The 27963-nt window shown below is 41.6% G+C and overlaps 1 protein-coding gene across 2 annotated transcripts in view; it reads right to left on the minus strand.

Annotated features, from left to right (window-relative positions):
- Nucleotides 1-305: 305 nt before the first annotated feature.
- The window catches only part of LOC115776839 (deoxycytidylate deaminase-like), a 44958-nt gene continuing 17300 nt past the window's right edge, over nt 306-27963 (minus strand). Inside the window, exons 3-11 of one of the 2 annotated variants that reach the window (XM_030724625.1) lie at nt 21927-22064; nt 19305-19379; nt 17503-17574; nt 14998-15035; nt 9658-9757; nt 9090-9225; nt 7906-8022; nt 4249-4345; nt 306-1407 (exon numbers count right to left, since the gene is read on the minus strand). In XM_030724625.1, the coding sequence (XP_030580485.1) occupies nt 1323-1407; nt 4249-4345; nt 7906-8022; nt 9090-9225; nt 9658-9757; nt 14998-15035; nt 17503-17574; nt 19305-19379; nt 21927-22064 (858 nt within the window). In that variant the 3' untranslated portion in view covers nt 306-1322. Of the gene's footprint in view, nt 1408-4248; nt 4346-7905; nt 8023-9089; nt 9226-9657; nt 9758-11662; nt 11784-14997; nt 15036-17502; nt 17575-19304; nt 19380-21926; nt 22065-27963 lie in introns of those variants that run through there. The other variant, XM_030724626.1, reaches the window with a different exon arrangement.

Here is a 27963-nt window from a genome sequence, read left to right on the forward strand (position 1 = left end):
TGGGAGCCAAACTAATGTGACACTGTGTGTGTGTGTAAAAACATCTCAGCAGCATTTAACAAAGTGATTAACAAGGAACATGACTAACAGTTTATGAAATACACTGCTCGTTTTGAATTCCATGTTTTCCATCTTTTAGACTAGTCAATCCATTTTTTCCTCTTCTTTAAATAAGCAGTAAATTAGTCACCAGGAACACCTGAAACGTGTTTGGGTCCTGAACTAAAGCAAATAAACCCAACCTTTTGATTCAATACTGAAACCACATTTTGAAGAATGAGCCCAGTAGACGTTTGTGGGTCCCAGTTTTATTGCTGAAGGTACAAAAACTGAATTGAGCAGTGCTTCCAGGTCATTTATGTGGAAGCACAGCTAAACAGTACATAGACACAAAAGGAACAAAGGATTCGTTTTATAAATTAGCTTCCAATAATCAGCCACACAAAAATACTTTAAAAGCTTTTTGTAACAGTGACAAGTCCAAAATAAAAACCGTGTGCTCTCTGCATTTTGACCTCATTTCTGACCCCTCACCGCAGCAGCCAGACGTGGCATTAGAGAGCTGACCTCAATAAGTGGAAAGGAAGAGATGGGCTAAATCTCACTTTTTGCAAGCAGGTTTGATGAACCCAACTGCAAAAAATATGTTTGCTTAACTGAAACTAGCATTTGGCTGTAGTGTGTGATAAGATTCAGGTGAATACAGCTGATCTATATTAACAACATTTAGGCTGGAGGATTAGGAAGCCTGGTCATCCTTTACAAAAGCGGTCATAAAACACACCGGCTGCAACACTGAGTGTTATCACAGCTACCAGGAGAACGACGACAGCTGCTCCCAGTACTCAAAACACAGCTTCAACCGTGAACACGAAGAAAGGTCGGTGTCAAGAATGGTCAAGTGCATATAAGACGATCAGTCTGAAACCTTACAGGAGGACAAAAAACTGATTTCTGGTTTTGTCCCCAGGCACCCAGCCTTAAGAAAATCAGAAACCCCACTCCAAACAGTTTGCTGAGGAGCCTTGTGCATTTCTTGACACAAAGGGAAATTTAAAAGAAGAAATGCCAAAGCAGCAGCAAAAGACCTTCTGCCACAGTCAGCCGCAAAGGGCAGCGCATCAAATTAAACCATCTTGAGTATACGGTAAATCAAAATATCAAAGATGCCAAAGTCAGAGTATCCTTGAGTTTTCTTTTGGACAAAGCGGGGGGGGGGGGGACATGCAGAAGAGAAGCATCAAAGTCCCTTTTAATCTAGTCATTCTTCCTCTGCCTCACCACCTCATTCAACGGCTCCCCAAGGTGAGTCATTTGCATTTTCACTTGGTCGCGCAGTTCAGCATTCCAGGGTAGTTAATGGAATTAAAATCGATGACAATCTCAGTCCTCTTGGGCTTGAACTGCCTGCCAAAACACAGAAAACACACAGAGCACTCAGAGATACACATATATGAGGACGCACATGGAAAAGTCACCTTTTAAAATGATTTTTATTTGCCTCAGTCTCTGATAAGTTATAACAAGGGTTCGTGTGGAGATTTTTAACCACAAACCCACAGTTAACTTCACAGCCATGTCTTGGGATCTTTTTAAGCCACAGGTCACAGAGGACATATCCTGGAACTTTTCCTGGTGTTCCAGGAAGCTCATCACAAAGAAAACAAGCTGTTCAGGAAGAGCACATCTACAGTACTTAACGTGCACGGTTTGATTTCAGCTCTTTCCATTTGCAATTACAACAAAGAGAGAGGTGTGTTGAATTATAGTTCATCTTCCTCAGGCTAACTGTGCTTTGCTTTATCCCAGTCACTGTGGACAATGAGCTCAGCTTCAACTTTCTTCCTTCCTTACTTTGGAAGGGGAACAGTTGGACCTTCTTTTGGTCCAAGCTCAATTTTACTCACTTCACCAGCACCTGGTAATATACGTTGTTCACCAACTCTGTGGTTTCTCGCATTTTAGAAAAATCTAAGCCACCACATGAGCCTCCAGCGCCTTTTCTCATATTAATCCTTTGCTTTTCTTGGCATGTGCAGAACAGTCTCCAGCTTTTGCTTTAGCGACTATTTAACAGCCCCTTTGATACCAACTGAAGACATGTTACAAATGATGGTACCCCATCAAAATAGCTACTAGCATGTCAGTTTGGCTGTTTTTGTGTGTCAGTTGTGTCATTTTTGTGAGCACAATTTGGATGCTCTGCAACATTGTGTGGAAATCTGGGGCAGTGCCATTGGACTGGCAGACCGGGGGGTGGGGGGTGGTGGTCCAGCGTTACGCGACCAGGACCAGCTCTTTATCCTCTCAAGGATATTTGAGTGTGCGTGGGAGTTTGCCCAACCAGTCTACATGTGCTTTGTGGACTTGGAGAAGGCATTCGACCGCATCCCTCGGGGTATCCTGTGGGAGTATGGGGTGTCTGGCCCGTTGTTCAGTCTCTGCACAACCGCAGTGAGAGCTTGGTCCGTATAGCCGGGAATAAGTCGGATTCGTTTCCTGTGGGTGTTGGACTCCGTCAGGGCTGCCCTTTGTCACCGATTCAGTTCATAATTTTTATGGACAGAATTTCTAGGCGTAGCCAGGTGGTGGAAGGCTTCTTCATTGGTGGCCTCAGAGTCTCATCTCTGCTCTTTGCAGATGATGCAGTCCCGTTGGCTTCATCAGGGGGGGGCCTCCAGCTTGCAGTGGAAAGGTTTGCAGCTGAGTGTGAAGCGACTGGCATGAGAGTCAGCACCTCTAAGTCTGAGGCCATGGTCCTCAGCCGGAAAAGGATGGAGTGCCCTCTCTGGCTCAGGGACGAGTTGCTGCCCCAAGTATCTCGGGGTCCTGCTCAGGAGTGATGGGAGAATTGAAGGGGAGGACGACAGATTGGTGCTGCATCTGCAGTGATGCAGACGCTGCACCGGTCTGTCGTGGTGAAGAGGGAGCTGAGTGTAAGCTGTTGATTTACCGGTCGATCTACGTTCCTACCCTCACCTATGGTCATGAGTTTTGGGTAGTGACCGAAAGAACGAGATTGGGAATACAAGCAGCAGAAATGAGCTTCCTCCAAAGGGTGGCTGGCCTCTCCCTTAGATAGGGTGAGGAGTGCAGCTATTCGGGAGGGGCTCAGAGTAGAGCTGCTGCCCCTGAGACCCGGCCCCGGATAAGAGGAACAAAATGGATGGATGGACAATTTGGATGATGAACCATGAGGCGATTATTGTGTGTAAGTCTGACTAAATTATGACCAATGCTGCAGAGGAGTAGTGATTCTTGTGAATTGTGGACAGATGCTTCACCGTGGCATAAGCTCAGTAGTCCTTTGGCTGGATGTGGTAATTAAAAAGAAGCCAACACACAGAACAGGCCATTTTAATTAACTTTCACTCTGATGTAATTCAGCTCAATGTGAGAGTTAAACACATTTTGCTGTCATTTACAACCACAGACATTTTCTCCTTTTCTCTCTGCTTTGCTACAGGAACAAATTTCCACAGCATTTCTCAGGATGACAACAACAGATCACAGAAGACAGCTGCCTCTACCTGAGCCTTGTTTAGCCAGATTCCTTCCTGTTTAAAGGGAGTTCCTCTTCCTACTGTCCCTAAGTGTTTATTGTAGGATCTTTACCTTACAATATTTATAAATAAGACTGGATTGAACTAAATAAACTGAAATGTTAAGTGTCGATCTAAAACCAACTGGGTGGCCTCAGTCCGTCACCCATAAAGATTTCAAAGTCAGACCAACAATAAGTCACTGCAGACAGCAGTATGTCAATAAAAATAAAACATGTTTCTCCTTAGGAGTACCTGTAACTGGATATTCAGAATTATTGATCTCATCTCTAAAACCGTTTGATCAGTTTAGTTTATTACAGCATTTTAGAAAATTCAACAATTTTACTCAAAGAAAATAAAAAAAATAAAAATATTCCTAATTTTGCCCTGTAAATGTCAGTCTGAACAGCATTATGACACATTAGCTCTACTGTGCTTACAAGACGCTCTGCTTATGATGTATAAAACCATTTTAAAGTCAGACTTATTCACTCATTTCCTTCATCTTTAGTCTGCTTCATCATATCTGTATGTTTTTTGGTGTTTTTTGATCAAGTCTGAGATTGTCAGAGATCTCACTTAAATGTAATCAGTGAAGAAGCCTCTGAAGTACATTAGGTGACTTTAGCTATCCTCAAAAAGCTCCATATCTCAAGCGGTTAAGGCAACAAAGTTTCTCGCTCCAGAGAAATGTGCGGCTCACCTGTACATTATCCCTGCCATGCTGAGCAGCCTTCTGGAAGCAGCCATCTGAGGCGTGTCATGGTACTTATCAGAAAGATACACCACTTCCTTCAGACCTGGAGAATGTGAGGAAGCCATTACAAAGGGATCCAGAAGCCAGCCGTGAAACATGGAAAGCATTATTAGTACTAGTAGATATAGTCTGTATATTAGCAAATATGTGCATGAATGTTGAATCATAACTCTGTAATACTCCCCAAAATGGTTAAAACAGCAAAATAAGAAGAACATTGTTTATGCTGAGCAGTGAGGCGTCGTACACTGTCCAGTGACTGAAGCCTCTACAGGGGATCTCTAGTTTGGCTGTGCTACGGCGACCAGACATCTTTCTACAATAATTCATCTCATTTGATATTACTGATGATAGAATATTAAAACTCAATTAAGGCTAAGGCATAAAAAAGCCCACTAACAGACACAAAGGTTAGGCTTTAATAATTTTTTAATTTACACATTTTTATTTTACTTGATCAATTATAAAGAATGTAGTTTACAACTAAAGCTCATACTGGTAACAAATTTTCAAAGTACAAAATACAACTCAAATGAAAGCTGCAGGCTGTGATGAGCCGGGCGTGCGCTGAGGCGTGCCACGGCTGAGCTAGGCTACGGTTCCTGTGTGTTCAAGGCGATGAGGGTCATGGGGTCATGTTTTAAGTCCGGGAGGCTACTCGGGTTTGGTGTCAGCAACAAAACGCCTCCTATACCCACCAGGTGGCCATGGTAAATGCCCACTGTATATACACGTCATGCTGCTGTATATCATGTGCGGACCCACCAACGAAAATCTCCTGCTCATGAAATGAAGATTATTTATCTACTGATAAATACTCCTGGAAAACCATTCCTGTTTTGTGGGGGGTCTCATTGTTGCCCCTCTAGTGCACTTCTTAATTTCATTAACACCAAAGCAGCTGAAACTGATTAACACCCCCCCTCTGATACTTTCCTGACACGATCCCAGATGCTGAACTGACCTGAGCTATCCGCGGGTTTCTGAAGAGCACACGTAGGGTCCATGACAGGCTGCTACTTCCACTGTTCGGTTTTATACTTCCGGTTACCCAAAGTCAGAGCCAGAGTTAATGACAAAATTCGGTTACTTTGTGCTGTAACAGGCAGCTTTATTAGTTGGAACATGAGCTCGGATTCAACTCGTGCTGTTGTCGGTTGTCACTACATCAGTCTGTACGTTTTTTCAAATTATTTTATTCTGTAAATTTGTTCTTTTTCCCCCAAATTATACTACCCAGTTGCACATCCTATTACTGTATTTTTTCCTTATGTTTTAAGTTTTCCTTTAATGTACAGCCTCTTATTTTTTTACATTATTTTATTTATAGTGTGACACTACAGCATACAGCCTACACAAAGCTTAAACAATGCCTGCCTTCATGTAAACACGTAGCAGTTAGCAAGATGACAGCTGCGCAAATGGAAGTAAACTACCGGCTTCTGCTATGAATTATGGGTAATGGCGCGAAGTCAGGAATACTGTGGATACTCTGATTTCAAAGTGCTCCTTTAATTTTTTGAGCAGTGTATATATGAAGCTCCATCTAAAAAATATTAAGTTATTCAAAAAGCTTGTGACTCACTTCTGTCACTTTTTCAAACAAACTTTGAGTGCCTCTTAAAAAATAATAATAAAGGAATAGTTACATACAATTCTGTATTCTGAATCACTGGCTAATGCTGCACAGCTAACTCATATTTCTTGTCATTTGGATCAATCAAATCAACAAGCCATATTACACAGAGATTACGAAGAGGAAAAATAAGACGTATAACAAGAAATGTGTGTACATAAGGCAGTTGTAGTCAGTCACTTTCAAAAATAGTGACTGAATGAACAGATGAATGCATCTGTCATCGTTTCAACCAAGAAAAATCAACAAGCCAGGAGGATGTAGAGCTCCACAGAGGAAAAGCTCTGAGGGCAAACAGGAAGTCAGTGTAGCTGCCAGTAAGCTATCGCTGAGTGGTTTGATGAACTGAACAGGTCTCGTCACAGATACAATTTTAGGCATGACCATATTGGTCAGTCGTTCCTTATATAACACTGGTTATCTGATTCAGCGATAAGCACAAACTTGTGTAGCAGTGCTGGTAGGGCTGACGTGGTTGTGTTAGACGAGCAAATAAGGTGACAGTTGAAAAAGAAATCTGCCTGAAAGGTTAGTTACACAAAATTTTGTATGCCAAATCACTAATGCTGGACAGGTAACATGTTTCATGACATTTGGATGTTGTCACAAGTTATAGTGATTTTTCCAAAATGACAAAGTCTCGCTGGTTGCACCAAAATATGACATTAAGAATGTTTATGACATCAACTTTGAACATATGAGTGGAAAAAAACAAAAGGAGAATTTGAAAAAGTTGGTTTTGAATATTTTGTCATTTTGCTGAAATAATTTCCTGGCAGAAATGGCTGTGTCTCATATGATCTCTATCATATCAGGATAAGGATTTGAAGTGTAAAAAATGAAGAACCTAGGCTACCGAGATTCAGGACATCTACATGGTCACTGACAAAACGTTTACTTCAAATGAAAAGTACTCTTTCTTTTGTGTGTTAGTATATAGAAACTGTGTGATTGAGGCCAGTTTTTGAAGGCATGCTACTTTTACACACATAAATCGAACATAACTTTTACATGTTCGTATAAATTTATACATGCATACATTTTATTGGTCAACAGCGGGTTTAAGTTTCAGGAAATAAAAACCTGAGGGTGAAAGATGGTCAAAACAGATGCCAGAAAGAGGGAGATCTTTGTGGACGACTGCATGCTACGTCCAAACAATCATGATCGACAAATAAGGCCACGCAGCTGCTGCAGACAGGTGTGGCTGTTCATTCCTTTTAGGTAAACTACCACCTCGCCCTTTCACTCATTTCCATCTGTTGCTGAATGCTCAAAGTCGTACCATTAAGCCATGGCATGATTTTGAGCTGTTTAGTAAACCTCTCAAAATCATATTTAGCAGTAATTTAGTAAATACTAAATTACTGCTAAATATGATTTTAGATCAATGTTTACAAATAATGGAAACAATCTGAACAACAACATAAATAGCTGATATCGTACATACAGGATGGGGCTGTTGCCATTCAGTCTTTTCTTATACGTTACGGCTTCCTATTGCACTGTCAGTAATTAAATATGTAGAATGCACTCCACATCATGAGTAAAAACTCAATTACCTCTGCCAAGGTGATAAAAAGCAGCCTGGCAGTGTCAAGTGCTTTGCTGCAAATGTAATAATTCCAATGGTGTGCAAAAAACAAAACTCTGTCATTTTGCATCACACTAATTATTATTTTCATTTGTTTGCATAACCTCCAAAAATGCCCGCTGAAATGGGTAAACATCAGACACTCGTGTCTGAGCATGAGCGAAGTGAACGAGTGCTGCAGGCCTGGCAAAAGCTGCCTGTAGAGCAGGTTTTTGCTAGCAATAACAATAATGATAATAACAATAAAATAATAATCACAATCAGAAACAGTTGGGTTCCCCCAGCACTTGCTACTTCGACCCCAGTAATAGGTGGACCTTCAAACATCAGTATCAATGGAGCAATAATTACACTGTGTGCTGTCAATACCCACCTGCCTGAATGATGAGCTTGGCGCACTCATTACAGGGGAACAAAGCCACATACATGGTGCAGCCTTTCACATCGGCACTGTTCTTATTCATAATGGCATTCAGTTCTGCATGGCACACTATGGGACATGAAATTGAGACAAACCTCAGTCAGTTTCAACACAATGCAAGCTCATCAATGACTGAATTTGCAGAAAAAAAACAGCCCCTAACACACCCTGACAGGACCTCCCAGAATATACTGAGAATCACCAGTTTGCCATACTGCCCAAACCTGCAGCATGATGTTACAAAATGTTTTTGACACTTATCTGAGATGAGTTGGAAAGGTATACGACGATATTAAGCATGCTCTACCTCCTGGCTGTGGCTCGGGAGGTAGAGCAGGTCATCTACTAATCGGAAGGTTGGTGGTTTGATTCCTGGCTGCTCCAGTCTGCGTGCCAAAGTATCCTTGGGCAAGATACTGAATCCCAAGTTGCTCTCTGACGCAACCGTTGGAGTTGAATGTGTGTGAATGTTAGATAGAAAGCACTCAGAAACAGTGCTTGTGTGAATGTGTTGTCTGTGTTCAGCTAGTGTAGAAAGGTGCTAAATAGTCCATTTAGATGCTTATTTTTGTCTTTAACTGTATCCGTCACTCTCTGATTGTTGCTTCAACAGCTTGCCTCAAAGTTGATGGCAGCAAAGTGGGTGTTAATGGTTATTTTGCCTGATGCTGCTACACTGAACTGTATTGACATTCTGTGGTCTCTGCGCACCACATCACTGCTAGTCTGCTAAACTATAGAAAGATATAGATTTTTTTTTACCATTACCACATTCTTAATTCAACACAAGAGAAAAAGAAAAAAAAAGATGAGTTGAGAAAAAGGTGAAGAAGATTGTGAGAACGCCTCATGAATGGAAAAAAAAAAAAAAAAAAAAAAGAGTGAGACCTCTTTATTATTTATCCTCTGCTGCCCTCAACTGGCCAAAGATTGAAACTTCACACACGAAGAGATGACTGCAACATAATATTCACATAAAGGCCTTTTAAAGAGGACATGTTAACTCCAGGCATTCTCCCACACACAGATACTATGGAGCAGGTGGATGAAAGCAGGACTACTTTGTTACTTTGCACTGTTCAAAATCAAACTGCTGCAGGGGAAGCAAGAAGGACTGTGTGTAAGTGCATCCTCACCATACGGGTATTTAGTGTCAAGCTGGTTATCAGCAGAGCGAGACCACGGCAGCAGGTCATCATCACAGCCATTGGGCATACCATTGTAACCAATGCCAACTATCTTATTCTCCTGGTTCACTATACATGCTCCCACCTGCAGACACACACAGACACACACACACACACACACACACACACAAATTAGACTGATTTGTTCACAGAACATCGTGGTAATCGTGCGAAACAATCTTTACATCAATACTGAACTAAGGTAATTATGATTACTATGTTTTTCATATTCAAACAGTCCTCACACCTAGTCTCCATGTTTCTACTATTAAATTCTATTAATTTTTATTGACCCAGGACACTGGAGAGATTATGCTTCTCGGCTGGCTTGGGAACACCTTGGTGCCCCCAAAAGAACTAGAGAAAGTGTCTGAGGAGAGAGAAGCAGCAAAAAACTCTCATCACAAAAAAACAAAGATTAAATGGTTAGGATTGGAGTCTTCTAAAGCTGACCCACACCTCGGTCCTGTACACTCTGGATTTAAGGTCACAGTGAGGTATGCAAATACCCTGATACCTGGGAGCTCGGATCTTTGCTCCTTTGTGCTGACAGAAAGGCCACAGCCATGAAGTACTCCGGCCATTCCAGATAGTCTTCTCTTTTCCGGGTTGTGTTGCTACAGAGAGACACACAAAAATGAGAGTTAGTCGGTTCTCCGAGAATAAACAAAAAACAGTCCTCAGAACGATTTTGGTTTAAGAGACTTTGTGAAGTCACAGCTTCATGAGCCGTCACTCACTCTGTTAACACACTATCAACACACCACACTGGACTCTTCCATAAGCTTCAGTAAAACATCATCATTTACAGTCAGAGCCTGACCTGAGGAGCAGGCTGTACTTTCATTTACTCAAGTCTCATTGCTGTTATTTGGATTTCAACACAAGCTTTAGTAAAAAACATGCTTTGGCTACACTTGGATTTGTAGCGGGTCTGGGATGGGTCTTTACTTTGAACTGGATCTGAAAATGAAACCATCTCTGAATCCTAAAGGAAGCACCAAACAAACGTGTCTTAAGACATGGACAGTGAAATAAGGATTACATGTGTGGGTGTAAACTAAACAACAGAAAACCTACAGAAACTTTGCTGACTTGTTTACAGAAGGTCAAAGGTCAGGCTGCTAGTTACTGAAGGGCTCACTGTGGCAACAGCAGATGCTCTGAATCAGGTATGATACAGGGGGCTCTGCTGTGGCAACACAGTTTATATGGATGGTAGGGTGCCCACTTCATGTGGCACCACACAGCATGTGGTCCCACTTGGCCCACTCATTGACACAAGGTCCTACATTTTGATTGGCTCTGGTTTTGAAAAATCTGAATTTACAGACAAATAACTGACAAAGTCTGACTTTTATCCAGCAGCTGTGAAGGAAGCAGTTTTCAATCATGACGGGTCACCTGTCATCACAGCGTACAGCATGCTATGTCAGAATATGATGGAATCTATCACAATGGAAAGGAAATGACTAGGAAACTATGTATGACTGCGTGCAGCTGGTGGAAGAGATTTTAGCCTGTTATTTTTCACCTCTGCACAGGAGAAAAACAAAATGCAGTTATACCCACATCAGTCTCAGAGAAAACGTGGCTCAAACTGAGCTGAGCTGATGCAAACGCAGCTGAGATAAGTTATTAAGACAGAAGGAAATACATGAGTAAGAAGATGAGAGCACAGGAACCAGCTCGGGCTTCCTTTTATGTTTATGGAATTCCCTCAGCGAGGAACCAGGGAAGGCTGCCGCCGATGTTTTGCCCTTCTTCATGTATACCCTCCTGTTTTTACCTCCTATGAGTTTCTCCAGATGTCAGCTTTTGGTTTTTAATTTTTCAAAGATATCCACAATACAGACCCGCAGAGTCCAAGTGTATTTACTCCGTAAGTGAAAAGGTCAAAGTTCACTCTCTGCCTTTGAGACCTTCCACAGATTCATTCCCTCTCACTTGTTATTTTAGGCTGCAGTCAACCTCGAGGCTGATGTGTGTGAAACTCCCATCAATATGACTGCCAGAACCCAAAGTTACAGATAATACTCCCTAACCTGCAAATGGCTGCAGTGCAGTTGCCAATCAGTGTATACTGTAATTAACCTGCAGGTGAGACTTACAGGGATGATGGGCAGGGCTGCCCTAGTTTCACATGAGGTTAATATTAAAATCCTGCACGGTGACCTGTAAGTTTATGAGTGACGAACTACTGTAGCTACGGCCATGTCACGTGTAGTGCTTTGGAGGTCTGGCGTAAAACGTTTTAATTTCAGAGTATTTTACACAGTGGGACGATTAGTTTACAGGAACCAAAACTTTCTTCCACTGTCGCCGAAAAGGATCACGTTAAGACCTGCAGCTTGAAATGTCACCAACACATAAAACAACCCAGAGTTACAGGCTGGAGCTCATCCTGGGGAGAGAACAGCTGGAAGCAACCGAGTAACACGCGAGCAGACATTTCTCCTTCCTGGCCCTGTTCAACGACTTTAATATTCGAGCCTTTCATGCAGAATGTAAACAAAAGTTACCCGTTTAATAAAGCAAACGGTCCAGTTTCTTCCATCTCGTGGTATAAATGCTCTGGAGTGTGCCGACACAGAGCGATGCTCGTTAAAACACTGTGAACACGTCACGAAGCAGGAAGAATTCTCCCGCGCTTGTGGCCGCACCGTTTTTAGGCCCTGAGTTTTGCTTCAAAGGACTCCAACTTCTTCGTTCACATTTGATAACGTGTGTACACACACACACACACACACACACACACACACACACACACACACACACACACACACAACCATGCCTACTTTATCCTTAACCGCTACCTTCCTACCCTTAACCGCTGTATTAAAGCGGAGAGCGAAGAAAAGCAGTTTACCCTGCAGACTTGCTCAGGGGCACAATATCCCTGAGTCATACAGGCAATGACCATATGACAAATTTGCAGGTACAAGTTTAAAGCAAACGTATTATGTGTGCAAAAATAAAGTAAAGGTGGTCCAGTGTATAGGTTCAATAATCATATAGTACTGACTCTTGCAGTACTCTTAAATGTGAATTTAACAGGTCTTGCTGTGCATTGTAGTTTGTAATCTCTGTTTTGTGGACATGTTTCAGTCCAAGCACAGCTGCACACTCCTTTCTACTTTTTTAATTAAACAGCAAACTGACTTGAGACAATTAGTGACAAAACAGATGACAGGAGAAACATGTACAACATTGTTTCAGTCTCTTAACCATATGCAATAGAGGCATCCACCAAATCATCAGGCAATTAAAGTGGCATTATTCAATAAATCACCCTTCCACTCCACACACCCGGACAAGAAGCAAACTGGTAAGAACTCTGCTTTTACTTTAAAGTTTTTGAATTCATACAATCCCTCCCTTACTCAGTATCATGTACCCCAATCCAAGAGTGGAGAATAAGTTTATTGTCTGTCACATCAGCACAGTGGCAGCCATCCTGTTCAAGCCATCAGAGATATGAACTCTCTAAAATGCTACTCTATTCATATCAATATGTTGTTTTGAATGCCCACTGTCATCTTTTAGGTGTCCCAGTGGAAAGCACACACTTTACTGTATTATCTGCTCGTGTGCTCACCTGGCTCTTCCTGCTCTCTTACAGTCTGCCTGTCCTGTCCTTCCTTGCTCCTCACTCTTTTGCACCGACAATCACAAACATTGCATTCAACTAGAAAATAACAAAGGTATAATCTATAATAATTATTACAACACGCTGCTTAGTTATGAGAAACCATCATCAATGACTGCGGCCAAAACAGAAGCTACACTGACTTTATCATTTTTTGATGTCTTGTGCTGTCACCCAAGTTAAATGTAACAGTGAAACAGAATCTAAAAACCAATAAAAGCCATCAACTGATCCATATCAATTTCTAGCAATATTCAAAATGGATACGGGGTTTGTGCTGGCCACTGACGGGTAACAACCTTTTAGCTCATAATCTCTAGTGATCTAGCCTACATTACCTGATGTTTTTGACTGCAATGTAGAGAACAAATAAGCAATGTCCCAGCATCAGCACAACAGGTTGAACTTTTGCTATATTTCAGGGAAACTGTTTTAAATCTGCAGCATTAACTTGTGTCATGAAATTTCCTCTTCGTCTTCTTTCAGCCGCAGCAATGAAAGTCTTATTTATTGTGAGTGCACTCTGAGTAGATTTTCAGTCATCGAGGTCGTGGTAGTCTGCCGTGAACAGCTGGTTTACGCTGAGCGTATCACTGCTGAGACGTCTGATCAAATGCACCTTGAATTACCGTAATTACAGGACTTTGTCCTATCCGAAAAATTCAAAGGGTTTCTGAAAGCTGTGAAATTGTGTTTTACATGGTAATTGTTGCAGAAAGTCTGCAAATGGCATAAATACAGTGAAATACATTTGAAGTTGTGTCCCCAATGACACATTTGGTGTTAGAGGGTTAATCATGTGCATCATCGCATGAGCCAAGGTGTGAAAAAAGGCGTGGGTCATTACCACCAGGGGTTTTGGGTGAAACCACTGTGACACCTTGCCCCACTCCATCATGTGAAGTATCATGTGAGGAGGGGTTGAGGCACCTGGGAAGGGATCACAAAAATGCATTTTCAGTGGCTGACAGCTGGTGTTGTAAGCCAGCACCTCTGTTCAATAATGATCGTTCTCAGCGGACATAGATGGCCTCTTTTACTTCTCTTTCAAACCATCTGTCTTCATGGTCCAAAATGTGAACACTGGCATCATCAAAAAAGTGGCCAGTGCTTCACTGTATATCGCACACCCCTACCTCCTTAATTCCACTGACACACCAGGGCCCCCGGGGTGGATGAGATTTGCTCTGAGTTCCTGAAGGATCTGGATTTTGCAGGGCTGTCTTCATTGTCATGTATCTGCAACATCACGTGGCAATCTGGGGTAAAGCCTCTGGATTGGCAGATTCGGGTGATGGTTCCCATCTTTAAGAAGGGGGACCAGAGGGTGTGCGCCAATTATAGGGGGGGATCATACTACTCAGCCTCCCCATAATGGTCTATGGTGGGTGCTGGAAAGGAGAAATCATCTGATTGTTGAACTTCAGATTCTGGAGGAACAATGCGGTTCTCGTCATGTTTGTGGAACGCTGGACCAGCTCTTAATCCTCTCTAGGATATCTGAGTGTGCGTGGGAGTTTGCCCTTACAGTCTACATGTGTTTTGAGGACTTGGAGAAGGCATTCGACCATATTTCTCGGTGTACCCCATGGAGGGTTCTACGGGAGTGTGGGGCGTCTAGTCTGTTGTTACAGGCCATTTAGTCCCTGTACAACTACAGCGAGAGATTGGTCTGTATTGCCGGCAATCAGTTGGACTCATTACCGGTGGGTGTAGGACTCCACCAGGGCTGCCTTTTGTCACAGATTCTATTCAGAATTTTATTTGTTTCATTTCTGATTAAATGCGCACAGGCAGGTATGCGCACACACAATCAAGATACCTTCGAGGCACAGATATACAGTCCAGACTTTAACAAACAATATACAGTATACACAACTAGTCATTCATTTTTTTGTACAGAAAGGGAAGCTACAAAACAAGTTAGTCAGAAAACTGTGATCATTTGGTCTAATAAAAACATTACCAAGTCAAACAAAACAGAGAAGTATGATAAAGCGTTAGAGTGCTATAACATTAAACCAACATGATAATCATTTATAATAATATATGTGGAAGATTTAGTGCTCTTTAAAGACTGGAGTTGCTCTTCAGCCTAAAAATTTCACAGATACACATGATAAACTATTAAAACAGCAATGCAATGGAAAACATCATTACACTGAAAATCAGACTGCTACTACTGAATAAGTACAATTAGGTACTCACATTTTGGTGATCCTCTGTAGCCTGTCTTCAAGGTCCTCCTGGACCAATAAAAAGACCAAACAAGAGCAGGTCAAGATGATAGTTTCTAAAATAAATACTGTGCAATTTGGATACCTTAGATAGTTGCCATGGTACTGATGGTACTGATAACACTGGACAAGCATGTACAGGTACAGTCACTTAAAATGGCTGGCTGATCCTTGACGGGACCTTGGCCAAAATGAGATCCCCCACTTTTGACATGGGCAATGCGACCACAAGTGGGAACGCCCCTAAGCAGCATTTAGGAAAACTGGTGGTAAAGTCTTCATCCACCAGGAGGAGCAGTGATAGTGGAAGCACATTCATTTACACTCTGCTACGCTGTATATTTGTACATTTGCTCAGGGGTTCGATAATTCTAACAGAATCCTAATGTTGAACCTTTCTATAAACACTGATATTAGCTTGGATCCAGTAAAGTAGAGGATGTGCACACTGAACAAGCTGCTAGGACTCGATGGTTATTGCTGACTAATAAACATGAAGTGATTATTTAACCAGACTGCTAATGTTTTCAAACAAAAAGTAAATTTGAAATTTAAACGTGAATTGAATATTGTTGGTTCTGTCAGTGAACAGCACATTTAGACATGATACGAGAGACAGCAGCTGGAATGAGCAACAATGCTGTATGTGTGTGTGTGTGTACTCCACTCTAACTAAATATGTGGAGCTCTGTTCAAAACATTTAGGGTGAAGGCTCAGTGAAAAGCTACTTTAGGGAGGGACCCAAAGATTTGGCTCAAGAAGCAGGAACCTCCTGATGACTATAAATAAATAAGCAAACTTTACACTTGGCAAAATGCAGCCAAACAAGCACCGTTCTCCTGGCATCTGCCAAACCCAGACTCATCCATCGGAGTGCCAGATGCAGAAGTGTGATTCGTCCCTCCAGAGAACACGTCTCCACTGCTCTAGAGTCCAGTGGCTCTGTGCCTTTCACCACTGCATCCGACGCTTTGCATTGTGCTTGGTGATGTAAGGCTTGGGATTGACTCTGCAGAAAGTACTGCGTTTTCATAGATCAGTTTAAGTTTTTCCTTTATTGTCCGTTTGGAGTATAATGTGCAGTGTTCATAAGGCACAATGCACTGTGCTGCACAGTTAAGCACCATTTAAAATGTGATTTATTATTAAAGTATGCAATTAATGGTGTCAAATGCCTTTGTTTAGACAGTCTTTGACATTGTCCATTAAACAGTCCTAAAATTGAACTTGATATCCGAGTGTTTCTTAGTTTTAGGCTAGTCAGTCAGTCTCATTTTTTTCCGTGTTTAGTTGACTAAGAAATTAGTCTCCAGGAACATCCCTGCTGGACACTAGATTAGCATTAATGTAAGTAAGATTATAAGAGCTACTATATTACTAAAGTCTAGCCTATTTAAAGGCAGAATGAAAAGTTGGCAAAAACAGACATCAACATCACTGCTCTATCAGGAAGACAAGGAACATTTATTATAATTTATTATTATTTAATTAAATTCATGCTTAAATGTGTGTACGACAGTTTTACATTTTATTCCTAAAGCTGTAGCCCTGCTGGTGTTTAATGATCTGAGAATAAAGAATAACATAAAAACAGAATTCAAATGTAGGCTTAGTCTATGTGCAAATTTAATAAGTCAGAAAGCACAAATAGGTGTCTTATTTTAGTATTGTATGTTAATGTTTATAGAACAAAATTATTGTAAAAATATTTGAAGCCAATAAAGAAAAAACTCAGGGAATAAATCTGCATCTAAGCTGATCCAAGGATTGGTGATATTTTCCATAGAATTGATTGCTAGAGTAGCAGGTGATTGTAGTAGTAGGTAATAGGCAGGTGGTGATTTTCCAGCTGTTGATCTGTAGTTTTGGATATAACCTGTTCTGGAGCAGGTTTGGTCTACAGAGTAAGTTACCAGAGTGATATAGCCTGGTAAGAAGTGATCCTGTATAGGAAACCCTAAAGTCACCCGGATAAGCTCGGAGCCTGCTTCACGGTACAGTTCAGGTACAAAATCCCCACACCTCGGTCAGTGGGTGTGATAGAGCAAAACTAAAAAAAAACACCTCAAATTAATTTTCCCAAATGACTGTATGATTTGTGTCATACTAAGTACTCATCATGTTGATGTTTCTTTCCTAAAATAATGTTATTTAAATGCACAGACAGCACAACAGAACAAACTTTAAAAATAATACTACAAATTATAAAGTGAAGTAATCTAGAAATCACTGACCCAAATTATGAAAGCAAGAAAGAATTAGCAAATACGACTTATGTTTTTTCCAAATTATCTGAATATTAAAAAGAATGTCAAATGTCTAAATTGTTGAATTTTGGTCTGACAAAATAAGAATTTCTCCAGTTTATTAGACAGAAAACTGGAGAAATTCTTCACTGTGTAACTGTAACTGTATGTGTAACTGTTGATGAACAGTTTCACATCTACTTGCTTAAATTGATTCGTTCCACCTCACCTTTGAAGGATCAAACATGGGACTGGAAGAATAGGACGAGACAGATGGCTGGCATGGCTGTGGGTCATGGAGCTAAAAAAAAAGACACAAAAAAGCAAAAGGAGATGCACCTGAAATTGTAATTTTACATAAAAGCCACTCAGCTAAATATATTACTAACTATCTGTGAAGGTGACCAGCAGCATGGTGTTTGAACGGAGCTTCTAGCCTGTTAGGTAACATATCCAGTGTGTAAAAGGCCTTAAAGCTTTCAAATAAACTAAAACTCTGTTTAAGCCTTGTTATTACTGTTTATTATTACTGAAACATGAATGTACTAAACAAAGAAAATGACATTTCACTTTGTCAAACAACTGTTTGTTGGCTTTCGCTTAGATGAAATTAATTGCAAAGAAGATACTGCACCAAAAACCTCCGAGTGATTGGTCTGGTTGTCAGCAGACCTCCACGATTGCCTTAGTTTTTCATGTTTGTGTGCGAACACTTGCTAACTACTAGCCAAGTGGTAGTAAAGCTTGAAAAAGTGTGACACAAGATGGAAAGGGAAAAAGAACAGCTTCAGAGTGAAAGTTGTGCCCCGAAGCTGTAGCCAACATGTTTCAAAAGGCGAATGGCCTCCATTTCCAGTTTGTGTTGCACTTTCCACAGTTTCACTATAACTTGGTGAGTAGCCAGCCAGTGTCTGTATGCAAGTCCGTCACTTCCATCCAAACTATGGGCAGCTGTTGCAATACGCTTGTGACCTAAGGAATTACAAGGTTTTTGCCAACTGTTTGGGGAATACACATTTTTCCCTGTGGGTCACTAGGGGAAAATCAGGGGTCATGGACCAGTCTCTAGGCCTGTGTGACTGGGGCTTTAGCAATCATTATCCCAGCGACTGTCATCAACTTCCAGTAACCACTTGCAAGTGGTTGGAGAATACCAAATTTTGCCCTCTCTATCGTGTGACTGTGGCTCAGGAGGTAGGTGGTTCGATCCCTAGCTGCTCCAGTCTGCATCCCAAAGTATCCTTGGGCAAGATAATGAATCCCAAGTTGCCCCCAATTTATCAGGGTGTGAATGTTAGATAGAAATTACTAGTATGAATGCGGAGTAGAAAATGCTATATAAGAACCAGTCCATTTACCATTTACCCTCATGACCGGTGGTTGCCGGATGGTTGCAGACTGGTCTCTCAGCCTGTGACTGTGGCCTTATTCACTTTAATCTACACTGTCATGATTGCCAAGTGTCCAAAATGGACAATGATGTCAATGTCACATGGTCAAAAACCATGCTGACACATGTCAGTAACATGTCAGTCATGTGTCAGCAAAACCTTAATTAACCAGCATCTCTCACAGCTTTTACTAACATGAAGGACGTTATCTTGGTCCTCTTTTCCTTGCAGCGCTGCAACATCATTGTTGAGGGAATCAGGGGAGTATACCTCATAATGAGACACACGTCCCTCCATGCAAGGAGAATGCTTCTGTATGAGAGGAGTTTGTGGACTATGTGGAAGGATTTTCCATGCGATTTATAATAAATGACCTCTTGGACACCTAAAATACTTAAAAATGCAGTGATTATAAGCTAATGTTTAATTATAATCATTAACCTGACTCATCACACCTCTCTCTAAATATGATCCTCCAAACATCTATGAAGGACTTTCAGGTAACACAAACATGACTGAGTAGCTCATTTTGTCACACTGAGTACACTGCTACACTCTTATCTGGATCACTGAGTGGTGTACAATACTATGCCAAACTCTGCACATCAGGTAGTCATCTAGCACTTCACCCCACACTTACAGTGCCTGTATCAGTCAGCGCTGGATGAGTTTCTCCTCTGTCATCTCTGTGGGAGCGAGGGCATTTGACTCTGGGCTACGACACACACAAAAACATAATTAAAAACGGGCAGAATTGCTGTATGTTGACCATTTCTCTACTGGTTAGTTATTTCAGGTGGAAACTGTATTACTTTAATTAAATAATTATAACAGCATGGGTAGTAGTGGTCACATTGTTTTCAGCTATACAAGATTTGATTGCTGCTAAACCTCCTGGTTCTAGGTGGTTACTCATTCACTCATTCGTTAAACTACCCAGTGGTCTGCAGTGATTTCACCTTTATGATGGTGGCTCAGGTTGCCATGAACCTTGACCAAAGTGGTACCAAAAAAGTAAAGGACATCAAGCGTAGACTTGAGCCATAGCATACAGTGGGAGTAATGCTTTTGTACTTTGTTGTTTGGTTTTATCATTTTCTAAACTGGTGTTTTTATAACTGCTACCCATTTGTTGCCTCTGCTGCGTGCACAGTCACAAACCCTCCGGTTACACCACACCTTGTTGTGTGTTGATGAGAGGTCTGCTGATTCTGTAGCAACCACAATGTTTCTGCTACTAGTGATATAATAACTGATGCTACAATGGGAGAGCTAACATGAGCCAAGAATTCTTGGCCTCACATGTTTCTTTTTCCATTGTTGGAGTTTTAGTATCAAGGCAAATGTAAATGTACTGGACGCCAAACTAAGAGAACATTGTGTCTGTTGTGTTTCATACTTTATAAATACAGTATATCATAATGGCATATTTTACCATTTTACTACTGCTGCTGTTTTCCGTGCTGATGTAAAGTGTGGTTTTTATATTTATGTCCGTACAGCTGAGAGAAACAAAAGCAGATTATGCTAAAAAAAAAAAAAAAAAAAAAGGTAAATGTGGAAATGACTGCTGTAGTCTGACTCTTCGATGGCTGTAACAACGTTAGCACACCTGTATTTTATAGAAAAATCATCAGAAGCATTCTTGGTATTAGACAACTTCTTGGCCTTATAATCTTACAGTCTCCCTACAAAGTATTTGAACAGTAGCAGGTATGTAACATTTATAGCTTAAGGTAGTCACTATTAAGCAGTGCATTAAAATATTGTTACACTGGGCTTTATTCAGCTGAATTGTGTGTATATGACATATGGGTCACATGCTCAACTAAGTGAGCTACACCGGCATCCATGGAGAACCTATTTTAACAAATTAACAGTATTTTTACTTAAGTAAATGTTTTTATGTTTTTTGCATACCATTTTTGATGGTTTTTGTCTTGCTTTAAATCAAGATGGTTTTTCATTAATGATAATTATAAGCATACTCTGAACTACTGAAATTTTGATTATTGAATTAAGACACTACTGATTTGTATGGACTACTGATTGAATATTGAGTTAATTTGATTTTGATTATACTGTTGGACTTATTTTGATTATGTTGACTGAAAACTGTTGATTTAAATGATGTGATTTATGATTGTCTTCATTTAAACTGTTTTTGCTTTCTTTCATTTAAAAGTACTGCTTGATTGATTTATACTTACTCCTGATAAGCTTATGTCATATTTGATTGCATTTATTGAAAGAAGTTATGTGTTATGGTGTCTCACCCTGGGGTTGACTGCCTTGCAGATTAGTGTACAGCTTGTGCAGGTCATAAATCAAAAGGATTTGACACGTTTTCCAGGACTAGCCGGGACAGGGGATGCTGGGGATTTTCCATGAGGAAATCCTATTTTTTTACAGATGAAGTAATGGAGCTGTCAACAAAAGCATCACGTGTAAGCACGTGAGGGAAAAATACCAAGAAGGGCTGAAGAAAGATAACAGGTCAAGCAAATCTGTCAGTAAAGGTCAGGTCACTCTAGCATCATATTCTATAAAGTGTTATAAAAAAGGGTAAGATGTTAAATCACAGCAAGTAAACATATTTAAGATATGTAATTATTCTTAGGAAACATTTGGACCAAAATTGGGAAGGGTGCTAAAAGATAGAATTAATAACAAATATGATAAAAATCAGGAGATATGACATAATAAAAAAGGGAGTGATTAGACCACCCTTTGAGTGATAAATAGTGGCTCTCAGAGGCCCTGAGACCGCTGGCCTCTGCCTGCTACTATGACCTGCTGATCTGCTTAAGGCTGCAACCTCTGGGGGAGCTTCGCTTTTTCCTCTTTATCTTTTTTCCATGCTTTGCTGAACTCCTTTTTCAATAAACCAACTGGCAACAATTCTGCTCTATTTTTTAAATTTTTCCTCAAATGCTGATTCTAAGTGGGATTAAAAAACCTGGGCTTAAAAAGGGAGGAATATACTATGACATTTTGTCATAAATTTGGTTATTTGCTTTGAGAAAATTAGAGCGAGGAATGACTCGATGGAGTAACACAGTCTGATACTTGTGCCTGCACAGACTGAGAAAGTGACCCAGGGACAGACATCAAACTGAAACTAAAACTAAACTGGCTGAAATTCTGATAAGGAGTAACCCACTGGCACCACACTACAGCACCTCCAGAAACCCATGGAATAATCTGTCTCCATTTGAGAGAAATACATGAAGATAAAATTAACAACTAAAAGGCCTTGTACCTTCTTCAGCTGGCTGTGTTTCTGCAGGATCAAGTTAATGATATCACAGATGAAAGAAATTTTCCTATGAGAGAAACCCCACTGGAGGAACTGCTGCCTGGTCAGTATGGGCTTGTAATTGAAGATATCTCGTAGCACCTGGACAGACAAAACAGGCACAGGAGACACACTCACAAAGCTGCACAGATCATTGCAGGCTAGAATAAAGAAAAAATTCACTCGTGGTTAGTAGTCCATGTGTTTCTATAAAACAAAAAGAAAATTTAACTTGACACTGTTTGGCAATGCTGCATTGTACTTACTTATGAGCACTGGCTATAGACCCATTAGTAATTCCTTCTCTAACAGCTGTTCTGATACTGTTCTTGAGGTGGCTGTAGCTCAGGAGGTAGAGCAATCATCTACTAATTGGAAGTGAATGGATGAACTAGGTATGCTGAATAAAGTGCTTTACCTGCTCAAGTGGAGTATAATAACCATAAATATAAGAACCAGTGCACACAGTAAGTAGACTATACAATTTCATTAAACCCTCTAGTTTTTGGTTTTTAGCCCATCTTGTCTGGAAGCTTTTCATATCAGAATCATGTTCTGAATGCACTGTTGCCCCAAACATATTTGCTTTTCCAAGATGAGCTCTATAAATTTTCCATAGGCTCCTCTTGTTAGTGTTTTTCAAATTATTTATTAATTCATTCATTCAGTGCATGTGTACTATGGGAATGCCAGAGCTGACAGGCAGGATAAAAAAGGAAAGAAAAAAGAAAAAGGGGAAGAAAATAGGAGAAAAAATAATAATGAGAGGACAGAGCACAAGAAGAAAAACTACAGTGCTGTACTGGTTTAAAATAAATAAATAAATAAAAAAGCTTCTGGACAAAGATCTCGGATATCATTCCTGGAATCCACTGGAGACATTCTCCCAGTTTGGGGATCAATGGTACCTTCACTTTCCACATCTTCTCTAGCTCTTCTCTCAGCTCTCTGTATTTCTCGAGCTTCTCGTGTTCCTTCTTCCTGATGTTGCCATCACGTGGCATTGCTACATTTATCACTACAGCCTTCTTCCTCTGCTTGTCCACCACTACTCTGTCTGGTTGGTTAGCCATCACCAGTCTGTCTGTATCCGGAAGTCCCACAGGAGCTAAGCTCAGTTATTCTCAACCATCCTTGGGGGTGTATCAAATTTTGACCTCAGGACTTCCAGGCCATACTGGGCACATGTTACTGTATACTATACCAGCCACTTGGTTATGGCGTTCCATGTATGCCCCGCCTGCTGGCATCTTGCACCCTGCTGTTATGAGCTGGATTGTCTCAAAGGCATCTCTGCACAAATTGAACCTGGGGTCTTGTCTTAGCGCTTGTTCTTGTGCTGCCATGATTAGTGCCTCTGTGCTATCTCTCAGCCGAGCTTTGTCCAGCCATTGGTAGGATTTTTTGATCTTGGCCACTACTTCTATCTGCCGTGAGATGAGGCAGCAGGCTTGGAGGAGGCACCAGGGTGAGAGGAGGCACCAGTGTAAGAGCAGGGTCAAGATGAGGCACCAGGCTGAGAGGAGGTATGAGGCTGAGAGGAGGTACCAGGCCTGCTGCCTCCTTTCACCAGCAAGGTGAGAGGAGGCAGCAGGCTGGGAGTATTTCTTTTCTTTGTTTGAAGTCTTCCATTCAGTAATAGATAAGGCTGCACCTTGCATAACTAAAAAACATAGTATTTTAATTTCTATTAGTATTTGCATATAGGACAATAACACTTTCCTCTGTTAATCACCACTTTATTGTGGTGGAGGGCTTTGTGTATCCCAGTGATCCCAGGAGCTCTGTTGGCCCCTAGCAGGGTCTCCCATGGCAAATTGGTCCTGGGTGAAGGGCCAGACAAAGAGTGGTTTCAAAGGAGCCTGAGCTAGTGCATGAGGTTGAGAGATACTGGCTAGATATAGTTGGGCTCACCTCAATGCATGGCCTAGGCTCTTGGAGAAGGGCTGGACTCTATTCCAGTCTGGAGTTCCCCTCGGTGAGCTGTATCCCCTCGGCTTACTGCCTGTACGTTGGAGATCTCACCGGTGGATGAGAGGGTTGCTTCCCTGAACCTTCGGGCTGGAGAACGGGTCCTGACTGTTGTTTGCACTTATGCGCCAAATAACAGCACCTACTCCTCTTGGAGTCACTGGGTGAGGTGCTCAAGGGTGCTCCATCCAGTGACTCCATCATCCTACTGGGAGACTTCAACGCTCACATGGGCAATGATAGTGAAACCTGGAGGGGTGTGATTAGGAGGAACTGAGTTGTCAACTGATCACCACCTGGTGGTGAGGCGCTGCTGGTTTCAACAGAGGATATAATCGAGCGGTGGAAGGAATACTTCGAGGACCTTAATCCCACTGACACGCCTTCTATAGTGGAAGTAGAGTCTGGGAAGAGGGGGATGACTCGCCCATCACTGCGGGTGAGGTCACTGAGGTGGTTAAACAACTCCTTTGTGCCAGGGTCCCTGGGGTGAACGAGATTTGCCCTGAGTTCCTGAAGGCTCTGGATGATTCAGGGCTGTTTTGGTTAGCCCATTGTTGCAGGTCATTCAGTCCCTGTACAATTGCAGGGAGAGCTTGGTCCATATTGCTGCAATAAGTTGGGCTTGTTTCCTGTGGATGTCCCTTTGTCACCGATTCTAGGGTGATAGGGTGAGGAGTGCAGCCATTTGGGAGGGGCTCAGAGTAGAGCCGCTGCTCCTCCACATCGAAAGGAGCCAGTTGAGGTGGTTCAGGCACATGACTAGGATGCCTACTGGGCACATCTTGGGTCAGGGCTGTTTTGGTTAGCCCATTGTTGCAGGTCATTCAGTCCCTGTACAATTGCAGGGAGAGCTTGGTCCATATTGCTGCAATAAGTTGGGCTTGTTTCCTGTGGATGTCCCTTTGTCACCGATTCTGTTCATAATTTTTATGGACAGAATTTCTAGAAAGCCAAGTGGCAGAAGGCTTACGCCTTGGTGGCCTCAGAATCTCATCTCTACTTTTTGCGGCGGCTGTGGTCCTGTTGGCTTCATCTGGTGGGGGCCTCCAGCTCGCATTGGAATGCTTTCTCAGCTGATTGTGAAGCGGGAGGCATGAGAATTAGCGCATCTAAGTCTGAAGCCATGGTCCTCAGCCAGAAAAGGGTGTAGTGCCCACTCCGGCTCAGGGACAAGTTGCTGCCCCAGATGGAGTAGTTTAAGTATCTTGGGGTCTTGTTCACGAGTGATGAAAGAAGGGAGCGGGAGACTAACAGTTTGGGGCTGTGTCTGCAGTAAAGCAGATGCTACACCAGTCTGTTGTGGTGAAGAGGGAGCTGAGCGTGAAAGCAAAGCTGTCAATTTACTGGTCAACCTCACCTATGGTCACAAGCTTTGGGTAGTGACGCAATCACGGATGCAAGCAGCAGAAATAATCTTCCTCCAAAGGGTGGCTGAGCTCTCAGAGATAGGGTGAGGAGTGCAGGCATTTGGGAGGGGCTCAGAGTAGAGCCACTGCTCCTCCACATCGAAAGGAGCCAGTTGAGGTGGTTCAGGCACCTGACTAGGATGCTTCCTGGGCACATCTTGGGTGAGGTGTTCCGGGCATGTCCTTCCCAGGAGGAGGCCCCGGGGCAGACCCAGGACACGCTGGAGAGATTATCTCTCTCGGATGGCCTGCAAATGCCTTGGGGTCCCCCTGGATGAGCAGGTGGAGGTGGCTGGGGAGAGCAAGGTCTGGGCTTCTTTGCTTAGGCTGTTGTTCCCACAACCTGGCCCCGGATAAGCGGAAGAAAATCGATGGATGGAAAATAACACCCTATCCAAGTACAAGAAGAATGTCAATAATGTCCCCTACATGACAAAATAAGGTTTAAAAAACAAAAAAAAACCAAAAAAAAAATGTTTTTCCCTCATTGGCTTGAGTAAAATTCAAAACTTGTGATTTTTTGACTTTAGGCTCTTACTTCAACCAGACCTAACAAATAAGTCTGATACTCAAATGTTCTGGCTTTTGTGTAAACAAATAGAAATGTTACGGAAGGGACAAACTACTTTTGATTTTATCTTTATATTTCACCTTAGAAACTGTTTATCTTGCCTTGTTTGGTATCACTGTCTGCAGCATAACCTCACGTGTGACTGTACAGAAACATAAAATCCTGGGACCTTTTCCCTACAGGGTCCTACTCTTTGCTGTAGTTAGTTTTTTTTAAGGTGCAAACACATTTCTCCCTCTAGTTTTTTCACTTGTTTGTAAAAACTTGCGGGAAGCAGCCGGAAATGAGGGAAGGAAGGGTGCTTCTCTGGAGGTGTGGTTCAGGTTACGTTGTAAAACTTCAAAAATACCTAACAATATTAGACCTAATAAAAGCATCAGGCCAGGATTAATGGAGTTATGGCATTTTCCATAATGAGCTGCAGCTCTATCTGGTGGCAGATAGTTACATAAAATTTAGGACAAACATTTACCGGCACTGTGCATCAATTAAAACCTTAATAATTAGGCTAACTGACTAGTATGTCTGGTAGCGAAGATTAGTCATCTGGTCAACTGGTCGCACACATCCCTATTAGACATGATGTCAAGTTCAATTGATCTATAAGTACTGTATTGTCAGGAGCAATGTAGAATGTAGGAAATTAAAGTTTTGTATTTGGGAGATGAAAAACCTCTTCTTTTTGATAGTATGTAGAAGTGGACAAAAGTGTCCCCTCCATTACATCCACTACATGACACTAAATATGGTTACATATTCAGCCAGAAGAAAAAAAAAGCAAAAGACGTTAGTTTTTCATATCAGATATTAATGTATTGACATATTATTAAAATAAAGTAACTGTAAATTGCAATTTCTAACTTATCTCACGGGGATATGTAATTAATTTTTGCATCTCATAATGTCATATTTTCTTGGTCCCCTCCATGACGTGCTGGAAAAGAATCTATGAATATTATAATCATTATGCTTTTGTCATGCTTAAGTGACAGTAGAAACACTGTGTGCTGTGTCAGGTCGTTTGTCTCAAAGAACGGTTCACTCTCTGCCCAGTCCTGAACAGTCCCCAGTCTGTGAACACTGTGTTTGATGCTGGGAAGTGAAGTCAGAAAGGCAGTGTTATCACATTTCCAGAGCCATGAGAAGCTGCAGAGGCACCTCTTCCTTATCTGGTTTGCAAAGTATACTGTTTGAAATACATGATGAAAGACAGCTCAAGACACTGCCCCAATGAGCCTTCTGCATGATGTCTCACTGAAATGTAAAAGCTCCTTGCAAGCAAATAAATCCTTCATAATTTTTGTTCTGAGTGCTGTTTCCTGGACTTTGCTAATTTTCCTAACACGCCACTCAAATATGAATATATTCTAATATTTTTGATACACTGTCCTGAAACTCCTTGTACATACAAGTGTTGAGGCTGTTGTCACAGACTATTAACCTTTATTACTGCAAATGATACAGCAATTACAATTTTCAAATTGTCCCCTCTATGATATACAAAACACTGTGAAATACCCCAAATGTTGTTGATAGATGAACCTTCCTCTTGTTCAATTGATTGCTATTCAAGAAGGTTTTCTACAACACCGGGCCATGGGTGTTAACAATAATTAACAGGTCACTTGTTATTGGCTCTGTCCCCCAATATTTTAAACAGGCTTTTATGTGTGTAATTTCAGTCTGATTTGTCACATGCACTCTACTGAAGCTGCTCTTCTTAGAGTTTCTAACAATATTTTAACCCTATGAAGCCGAACGTGTCGTCAGGAAAACAGCGTAATTCAAATGTCCAGCTGTTCGTGGCAACAATTACCTTAATAACCGTATCCAAGATGGCGGTGTGCGCAGACGCAGCAGCTCATGGCTCTTCCTTTTGGTGCTCTTTTTCATACTTTTTGTATTTTTTATTTGTCAGTTCACTGGGACCTATTTGAACACGAGGACCTGGAAACATTCACAGGCATGGTCCTAGACTACACCAGGGCTCTTCAACTCCAGGCCTCGAGAGCCCCTGTCCTGCAGGTTTTAAATGTGTCTCTGTTTCAAC

This window comes from Archocentrus centrarchus, unplaced genomic scaffold (assembly GCF_007364275.1).
Source record: "Archocentrus centrarchus isolate MPI-CPG fArcCen1 unplaced genomic scaffold, fArcCen1 scaffold_38_ctg1, whole genome shotgun sequence".
Classification (NCBI taxonomy): domain Eukaryota; kingdom Metazoa; phylum Chordata; class Actinopteri; order Cichliformes; family Cichlidae; genus Archocentrus; species Archocentrus centrarchus.